At 36.0% G+C, this 10,546-nt stretch overlaps 1 protein-coding gene across 1 annotated transcript; it reads right to left on the reverse strand.

Moving 5' to 3' along the window:
* Positions 1–807: 807 nt before the first annotated feature.
* Positions 808–2,598, reverse strand: lepb (leptin b). The gene is made up of 2 exons (XM_072673842.1): positions 2,372–2,598; positions 808–1,484 (listed from the first exon to the last, which is right to left on the reverse strand). The coding sequence occupies exons 1-2, from the start codon at positions 2,513–2,515 to the stop codon at positions 1,149–1,151; spliced, it is 480 nt and encodes a 159-aa protein (XP_072529943.1). The 5' UTR covers positions 2,516–2,598; the 3' UTR covers positions 808–1,148.
* Between the last annotated feature and the right edge of the window lie 7,948 nt (positions 2,599–10,546).

A 10,546-nucleotide genomic window follows, 5' to 3' on the forward strand; every position in this document is an offset into this window, starting at 1 on the left:
CACTGGACAGGGTACCCCCAACCCAATTTAGCATAGGTAATTCACTGACTATGTTCACAGACAGCTTAATATAAAAATATGAATATGAATCTTCATGGTGTGACATTGCAATTGCAAATCTCCACCTAATAACAGAAAGCAGTGATCTTACTCCAATATTGTTATAGTACTGTTACTACTACTAATATCACTATTAGTTTAATAAAGAATATTAATAATACTAAAAAAAAACAAATAATACTAGTAATACCTAATTGTATATTTATAGTAACAATAAGAATAATGTGACCATATGTTCTTAGTATTGTTTTTCATTAATTAAACCCATTAATATGAAAAAAAGTATCAGTATTAGTTAAAAACAATATTAATTCAATATTAATCAATAGTGATTATAATGAGAAATGCATAAAACCTAAAAAAAAAAACGTATTGACCACTGACTTCACTGACAGCTGTGGAAACGTTTTCCAGCATAAATGAAGGTCATTAAAAAGAAGGTCAGCAACAAATCTTATAGAATAGCAGAATTCTTAAGAAACATATCAATATGTTTTATTCAGAAGAAATCAGGGCTTACAAAACTATGAAAACTGTTCCAAAATATTTAGATAGCATTAATACATTTTCAAAATATGCAACTTAAATACTCATAACATGCCATAGATTAATTCATATTAGGAGCAAACACAGAAACACACCTCAACAATTATAAAAAAACCCTCAAAACCTCTTCAAAAATATGTCTTAAATTACAAAATAAGGCAATAGTTTATATGTAAACATTGTTATATAAAAAATCGTATCTCAGTGCCAAAATATCAGAATGTAGTTCAGAATGAAATCTTGAAGGGATATGACTTGTAAAGCATTACAAGCTAATGTTCATTAATATATGAAAAAAAAAATACACAATAGGAGAAATCTAACCACACAACGTAGAGAACTAATCCTGTGGTGTGTGTGCATATGCATACAGTCTGTGTGTGTGTGTGTGTGTGTGTGTGTGTGTATGTGTGTGTGTGAGTCTACAGTATGCAAGAATGTGTGTGCATTTGTGCATTCATGCCATGTGCAAGTATCTATGCGTACCTCGAGTACTTCCGAAGCTTAACATTGTGTTCTGCTACTTTTATTTCATTTGACTTTCAGCAAGATTTTAACTTGTCCAGGTTCAGGCAGAGCTTCTCCAGGTACCACTGCAGCTCCAGCAGGTACAGGTAGTTGGAGGTGATGGGGAACGCAGTCTCGTCTTTTTGCAGGTTACTTCCAGGCTCGGGCAGTGGGCATCCCTGAGAGACGGCCATTTTCTCCAGGTTGCTGAACAGAGTCTCAAGGTCTGCCTGGAGCTGCCTCAGGTGGTGGGCCGGTGGCACCTGGAGCCTCGTCCGCAGGTAGCCGAGATGTGTGAGAACGGAGGATAAGCCCTCGATAGGCGTGTCATTGTTGGGGCCAAAGTCAATCTCGGGGGACATCTGGAAGTGCTGAGGAGACAATGCAAAGAGAAATTAGGTAAAAAAATGACATCAGTGTTGGATAATATTTATGAAAAGTTGTGCACTTGTTAGACATTGTGTGTGAGAATTTGTGATGTTCCTACAATGTCATGAGTGTTGCGTTGGACCCTGAATGATAATAGCATAAATGAACAATGCCCTTTTGTGTTCCATATATGGAAGAGCAGAAATCAGACTTATATGGTTAAATTAGCAGCATATGAGGAGTTCAAATATGAAGCATTATATGGGTGTCTGATTCTGATTTTACGCCTCGTTTGATCTCCTGGCATCGATCAGTTAAAGCCGCTAATAAAGCTTACCAGACGCACCTAGTTAGTTGGCCAGACGTTATGTCTGTTCTTACAGACTTTCTTACATTCTATAATATATACCTCCTCAACTTTAACAGCATGTACCATGTACTTATAAGACGTTTAAGATATTTTCCATGAAAAGTGTTAATCTACCTCATCCAGCAGCTACATAGACTTATATTTAACCACAGAAAATAAAAGTTCTAATACAGCTGATAATCACTGATCACTGGGAATTAACTTCCATCCTTTTATGCTGGTCGCCAGACAACCACCGAACATAAATACAGAGTGGAACAGCTTAAAAAAATGTAAATAAAAGGTCTTACTAATCTAAAAATGCTTAATCAAAGAGTTCAGTCTTGTGTTAGCTAGATATTCAGTGATTATAAAAATCAGCTAAATTGCAACAGCAGCCACATATCAGTATTAAAGTTTATGTGAGGAAATATGCTTTAGATGCAAGTGATGCAAGTAGAAAACCCTCAAATAAATAACTGTGCTTCTTTTATGCAACAGGAACAAGCGGTGAGATTCCTGTGATCTGAGAGGGTTTACCTCATCTTTGATCTTTTTGATTCTGCCCACAGCCGTTCTAGCCATGATCCGGACCATGTCGGTGGTGATTGTGGGATAGCAGGCTGTCAGAGCCACAACAGCTGCCATTAAGGTGCAGAGAAGAGCCAAAGAATTGAGCTGCATTCTGCAATGAAATACATTCTTTCACATCAAACTTGTAACAACATTAAATCACTAATGTCTAAATTCTTCATAATATTCTGCAAAGTCCTCTGAACGGGGAGCAGTCACATTATAAATCAAAACGATAAAAAATAAAAATAAAATAAATCACTTAAAAATCACTACGTCCTGAAAAGTCTAACTTCTAATATCAGTCTTCAGATATCAGTGCAAGTTCAGCCTACATGTGCTATTTGACAATGCGTAAGTGAAAAACGGCTTACCTCTTCATTTGTGCAACAGGACACGGGACATGGAGAAACTTCAGGCTCTCCTTCTTTTATAGCCCTCTGTGATTGACTCATCGGCCTGGGTGAATCAGCATAACCCCCTGCACCAGGAAAGGCCTTTTGGAATCACCATTTTTGCTGCGTAAAGATTAACCCTTTCCAACACACCTACCCACAGACACCCTCCCTGAGTCATTCCCCAAGTCTGCAGGTAAAATCACACCTGTACTAAGATGGAGAAGAGCCAAGACAGTTGTACATAGGATCAAAAGAAGTTGATGGATATTATTGTGTCCTTTTTTTCTTTTGCTTCTCTTTTTAAGACATAGGTTAACCGCTTATTGAATGGATTTCTGAAACAGTGGTGTGTAAAAGTTCTTGTTCTTACTGTGAAAAGCTAAGTGAGTAAAAGATGATTTCCGAAAGTCATAACGTTAAAGATTTCTTTAACAGGTTTTTTCCATCTTTCACAGTTTTCCAAATAGCAACAAAGAAAAGGGTCTGAAGTAAAGGTTTTGGCACCCTGTAGGGTCAGTACACAATAATACCCCCAGAAATTACAACTTGTAAAAGCTTTCAATTCTTGTTTGATTGATTTTCACCATTTGCTTCTGTGAAATCCTTGGTATGTCTTGTGTGCACTGCTCTTTTAAGGTCTATCCACAGATTTTTTACTTATGGTTAGGTCAGAGGATCCAGTTTATGCTTTGTATTTGACAGTTAGAGACATTCTGCACATTCTACAAGCATTTGTAGACAAGCTGAGAGATTCAGAGCCATCACTGAAAGTGAAAGAAGCATGTGGACTGATGTGGTACAGTAATATTACAAATTTGACTTAAACAGGGTTAAACAGCGTTAAATACTATGTTTAGCAGCTTATTAAGACCAGAGTTATGGCAGGTATACTATTCTACCTATTTCAGGTCAATGGAACATCACAATGATTTTAAAGGTGTTTTAAGGTATACCTTAAAAAGTATGTCCACCCTCAATATCGGTGGGTCTCCCGTTCGATCAGCCCATTTGAAAAATGCACCTTAGGTCGTTAACAACATGTGGAGGCAGAGAATGGGAGCCAAGGGTAGCATTCTAAAGGTTTCCGCCCACCACTAAAATATAAAGGGAAAATCACATTTATTTCTTGATCAGCTGAGGTGCAACTACTAGCACTAGGAAAAGTTATATATATATAATTTAATGTTGGGCAGATAACAAAAATAACAAGCATTAACAAAATGCTACAATGAGTATGTGTGTATAAATGTTTATGGAATAAAAATAAATCTACAAATAGAGCTTACTCAGGCTATTAAAAAAGTGTCATCTTTAGATTGATACCTTTTGGAGGTCAGTTCATCTTCTACTCACTTAACTATTCACAGTAACAGAAAGTTTGACCAGGGGTGCTCAGACAATGTACAGTTGATTAGAGTTTGCTATTAACTGATCACCTTTCACCCTCACAAACATCAGTATTTTTTGCAATGTTGCTTTTTAAAATGCTTTTGCATGATAACATATTAAAGACTAATCAGGTTAGTTTTAAGAGTTATTTACTATTTTAAGACCAATCAGGTTTATTTCATTATAACACATAAACATTATTATAGTATTTAAAACAGCACTGCATTGTTTATGATGCTGTCTTGTTGTGATATCAGACACTTTGATTAACATGAAGATTGTTTTACAGATATATTTTCCTTACCTGACTGAGAAGCAGCAATTAGCCTTCAAAAGTATGTAATTATGAGACTGACGAATGTGGGCCCGACTAAATCAGTCCATCGAGTATTAATGCAAAATATTAATTTTTAGTTCTGAAAATATTTATTTTAAGACAGAGGAGACTGTTTAGTGCTCAGTATTAATCTTAGCAAGGCCTTTTGGAATTATTCCCCCAGAACACCCACCAACAGACACGCTCTCACACAGCCATTCCCCTTAAAATAACACCAGAAGTAGGATGGAGAAGAGGTAACACAATTTTACATGTTCTAGAAAGTACGTGAATGATCTCTGCCTTTCTTTCTTTTTTCTTTCATTTTTAAAAAATAAAATTCTAGATTTTTTTTCTGTTTTTAAAACCATTTAATTTTAAATAAGTTAAAATTACATTTGTGGAAAAAATGCCATAGGACAAACACTTATGGTTTTCAGACATGTGCAGATCAATTCAGATAATAATATCTGATATATATCTAATATAATATCTAATATAATAATAATAATATATATTAGATAGTAGAATAATAGATATGTATGGAATCTTTTATTGATCATTGTAGGATTTAAACAATTCAATGTCCTTTATTTAATAAAGAATGTATAGCAAAGACTATTAGGTTTTATATGGAGACTTCATCATCATATTAAGGTTGTTCTTTAGCTTTTTTTGCAAGGATAATAAAATCATAAACCATAAAAACAAAACATAGAGGGTATTTATTTTATTATCGGTAGGCGATCTAATTCTGTATGCTTTTACATTGACAGTGTCTTTACTCATCCCTGTTGAATGCGTGCTATGTGATTCCTCATTGTTGAATTTGATCCAGTAACGCTTTCTGTTTTTGCTCATCTTCTGTGAATGCATGCTATGTGATGCCCCATTGTTGAATGCAATGCAGTTGATTTAGTGTTTAGTGATTCATTGGATTTACGCAAAGGGAGCTGTCTTTTTTTTACGGGTGTGATTTAGTGTGACAGTTCTGTGTATTTCAATAGGAAAGTTAGGCAAGTTGAGCATATGAAAGGGTGATGTGGAGAAATATGAACATGAAGGCAGCAGGCAAAAACTGGAACAAACTGGCTTGGAATGGGAGGGCGCGTGTGGGGGGTGGGCTTGTTGTTGAAAGAATTTTCCTTTGAAATTCTTGAAAGATTTTTCCTGTCTGAAAACTTTTAAATATCTTTAAAATGTTTTTTAGAGAGATGATTTCCAAGAATTTTGTGATGTTTTACATTTTATGATGCAAATGTTCAACTGTATGGTTATACATACAGCATGATAAAGTGTGTGTGTGTGTGGGGGGGTGAGTGCGACGTTAGTCTTCTGTGTAAGATCCTGGAAATGGTGTTGGGTTTCACTGGCTCTGCTCTGCATTCCTCTCTCTCTCTGTGTCTGAAAGGTGCCTCTTTACGGTCCCTTTGCTGATGCTGGTGCTCAGTATGGCACTCTGACACTGACGAAGAAATTAGGTACATGTGAGGTATATGACGTTTTTTGGCTTTTTTTTTAAACAGCATGAGTAGATGGCTTTGTACTTGAATCATAGCTTTAAGGACATCACTGTTGTGACTAATGCTGACTGGTCGTTTGGACTAGTACTCTTTGCATCCTGCACAGTCAGTGTTTATGCCTCTCTGCCAAACTACACTAATAAAACTACATTGCAGGTTTAAGGGGAAGCCTGCCTGTTTAATGTGGTGTACATGGCCAGTACTATTAAAATATGTTAAAAACTAAGCTCTATATGGTATGGTAAACTAAGCTCAACACTTTAATCATTATTGAAAATAAAAAAGATCTGTTGTCCTGTCAATCTCTCTCTCTCTCTCTCTCTCTCTCTCTCTCTCTCTCTATATATATATATATATATATATATATATAAATAATATTTATTTTCAGTTTGAGTTACAGCATGATGACATGCAGTGCAATCACATGGCAGTGTAACAATGGCAATCTGCTGGACTTATATTATAACATCTTTGTATTTTTCTTTTTACTAATAAACAAAAGAAAAAATAAAATAACATTTAGCTTTTTGATGTTAAAATTTAAACATGTTGCACATTGCAGGACAAAACCAGGCCAAGTCCAATCAGTTAAAGTTGCATTTTCATAGTTTCCCTCCTGCAATTAAAAATACCTCCTTCCCAAAATGTGACCTTATATATATATATATATATATATATATATATATATATATATATATATAATTGTTTGTTCTTCAGATAGTAAAAGGCGACATATGATATTAATAGTCAGACCTACTCAATGTTAGGCAGGTGGTACTAATGTTATGGCTGATCTGTATATATATATATATACAGATCAGCCATAACATTAGTACCACCTGCCTATATATATATATATATATATATATATATATATATATATATATATATATATATACAGATCAGCCACCTGCCTAACATTGAGTAGGTCTGACTATTAATATCATACGTCGCTTTTTACTATCTGAAGAACAAACAAGCAAAAAGACCCAAAGCAAAGCAATTTGCGAGGAAGCTTAGCATTTGGTTATGGCCATGGGTTCCAGAGTACAAGACAAAGAGTGATTAATCCAAAGCTAATTAATTTACTTACTGGTGTGAATGTAAAAATTACATACCCAATACATAGTCCCATACATAGTCCCAATAAATACTACTTATTAACAGTATGGGTCTGATTGTGATGGGCTTCAGTTATCAGAAATTAGACCCCTCTATTCATAAAAAAGAGTCACTCACAGTTATACTAGATAGACAAGCATGACTCTGCACTTTTTTTTGAAGCCAAACAAAATGTTTTCTCATCAGAACAGTTACTGGAAGAAGCCGGGTCACGACTGCCTTTGTAAAGATTCAGTCAGGCAGCAGGCTACATCCCTGCATGTGCTGCTATTTTACTGGAAACCAGTTTCAAGCTAGAGAGATTTTTGGGGCCTTGGGATCCGTGTGTTTTGATCTGGATTCAGACTTTATGTCCCTCATGACAATTGTAAGGTGTCACTGAGCCATATGCAGGCTGAATTATGACTGCACACACGCACACATGCTTTCACACGCATGCACACACAGACAATGCTTATTGGAATGGGATGTGCCCTCTCTGCACAAATAGCTTGATGAGTTAGTCTTATCTAATTGATACCAGCTCAAACCCACACCCCCCTTTTTTTCCCCATTCTGTGGGTTTTTTAGGGCTCTTGTTAATATCATCTCCCTGATAATGAGAAAGTAAGCGCTGACCCTTTACTTTCTCTTACGGTAAGTCGGCCTGGCACAGTGTTTTCTCACATGGATTCATGCCTCGTTGAGACCTAGTTACGTGAAAGAGATGTTGACCAGTTTAGCAGGCAGTTGGCTCAGCTTAGTCACTTGTTTTGTGCTCAGTATAGCGAGCCAGTGAAAAAGTGAGCGAGTGAGAGTGAGGATGAGTCTGTGTGCACGTCTAGTCATAATTTGTCATGCACATGGCTCAGCGGCATTTCACACGGTATGTAAAATCCAAATCCAAACCAGCACAAACATACTTTTGTACATCACATCCTCACTTCCATTTGCGCACAGTTACACGGTTTGCACCAGAAATGTGCCGATCTCAATTACCACAGTTACCTTTTGCTATGGAGTGCTTTGATTTCTGGAATCCTGTCTTAATGGGTATCATGCCTTTAGTTTCCCCTGGATTCATTTTTCAGGCTCGGTGGTTTACTCCTGCTTCACTCTGTAGCACATTCAGTATGAAAGGACTGCAACCTTTACCAAGGGCTACTCAAACCACTTAAAACAGCTGTACAAACATCAAATAGAGCATAGGACCACAGTGTGAAAGTGTAGTGGGAGCTTGTAAAACCAGAGCTGGTTTCTAAAATGTTTAAATCTTCTCATTTTAGAATTATTGTTAAATAAAACAAATATATTTAATACAACATTATTATTATTATTATTATTATTATTATCAGTAATACTCTGAATGTTAAATGAAGCATTCTACTGTACCAGGGCAGTTTATTAAACTTTAGTGATCATGAGCAACATATAACTCCTGTTCAACCATCCAGCATCTTAGCCCACATCCACCCCAGTTAAATGCTTTTTTTATACAAGAATGAAAAATAGTAAATACTTAACAATGTTAACCAAAAACAATAAATAAATATCATAATTAATAGTTTCAGTTTAATACACAGCAAAACCATAATTAAAGAGGAAATAAAATTATAATTTTCTCTAAATAAATAAATAAGTAAAGAATGTATTATTAAGTAATAAATAAACAAAAAATTACAATGCCTGTTTTAAGTATGTAATTTTGTTATTGATTTGGGGGCAAAGCTACTAATGATAATTTTTAAAAATATCATTATAATTTAACAAAAAGCTTAGTCATGGGTCTTTGGTGGCTCAGAGGCCCCAAGCAACTGCTTATACTGCTTATAACTAGAAACATGTATTTCTCATGTGTTTTTTTTTTTTTTGTTAAATTGTGTGTATATAATGTGTATGAGCTCATGTGTGGCAGTCCAAAGCTCTGGCTGACTGCTGTAACATCACGTCACTGATGGTAATCACGTCTCAAGCGTTTCTCGTAAGCTGATACTTCATAAAGCCTCTGCTTTTTTTCCATTTCTAAACACGCTTGCTTCCTGCCCAACTTACATTTTCACAGACTGGCTTACAGTGCCTCAGTCTTGGGATGACTACCAAATGTGGAATCTACAGGAATTAGCGCAGTCATTCACAAGAGATCAAATATGTTATTCATTCCTCAAGGACGCCTTCGGCCCTCATTACCTTGCTGTTAACCAACTGGTGTACTGGCCAACAAAAGCAGAGAAAGTAGCAGCAATTTCCTGTTTTTAACTGCCTATTAGACATGCATTTATTGGATGATTTTGAAGAGACGGACGCATCATAGCTGAGAAATGTAAGTCCCCCACTGAAAATGTTATGGGAAGAACACAGAGATTTCATGTAAAAACTGCCATGGTGCGTATCCCACTGATTTAGAGCATGCAATTTCTGTACCACTCGACTCATTCAGATTTAACACCAGGAAAGAAGCAAACATCGCAAAATTTTTCACATGATTTCACTTGTCTGGCTTTTGGACGTTGTCCTAACTTTTTTTCAGTTTTGGTGAACTGAAAGTTTGCACAGTCAGCTTAGACGCAGGAGCTGTTTTATGAGTTGGACTTTCACCGAGGTATTAATCCCATCTGGGAATGGTTAAGCAGTAGACAGGAAGAAAGGGCTGGCAGTAGATTTCCATCAGAGTCTGTAGCTACAGCTGGCTGTGATCTCTGATCATTCAGTCTGATGTTTGACCTGCTTTAATGTTAAATGAGCATTCCAAAAGGCCCAGGTTACGGGCAGCACTGGAAGAAAAGCTGAGCCATTATGGCTGCCTAATATTTTAATTGTGTGGGTATAAACTCTGGCCTTTCCCCATTTTTTTTATGTTTACTTTTTTCATTGTTCATCTAAACAAATATGTCCAGCTGTTCTTTTGACAATTGCATGTATCCCCAAGTATACACTGTAATCCACAAAATGGTAGTGAATTAGCTTTAACAAATTAATTATCACAGTTTATTAATTTCCTAAATCAAATGTCATGGTTTTTCTTTTGCTCCACGAAACCAGTTGCAGTAAAGACCCGACAAAGCAGCTCAAGGGAGAAATCTGTATATGGGTTCCAGACATTCATGGGTTGCAGACATTTGGATGCCATCCACTGCAAATGATTTACATCCAAGTATCAGTATAATCTTTATAATTATTTCAGTTTGCCCAATCACTTTTGGGGGACTACATTAAATGTCTGTAATTCCTGACCAGTTAATGCAATATTTTTGTTAAGCCCCTCAAATTAAAGCTGAATGTTTACACTTGAACCATCTCTTGATTGTTTTTTTTTTCAAGTTAATTGAGGTCATATACAGAAGCAAAATTTAAAATGTGTCAAATTACATTGTGTCACTTTCGAAATACTTTGGCCCTAACTATATTGTATGGCAAT

This window comes from Salminus brasiliensis, chromosome 2, assembly GCF_030463535.1.
Source record: "Salminus brasiliensis chromosome 2, fSalBra1.hap2, whole genome shotgun sequence".
NCBI lineage: Eukaryota > Metazoa > Chordata > Actinopteri > Characiformes > Bryconidae > Salminus > Salminus brasiliensis.

Coding starts and splice junctions, on each gene's coding strand:
- lepb (XM_072673842.1), bottom strand. CDS start 2,515: ATGCAGCTCAATTCTTTGGCTCTTCTCTGCACCTTAATGGCAGCTGTT. Junction 1,485..2,371: donor TCAAAAAGATCAAAGATGAG/GTAAACCCTCTC, acceptor TTGTCTCCTCAG/CACTTCCAGATGTCCCCCGA.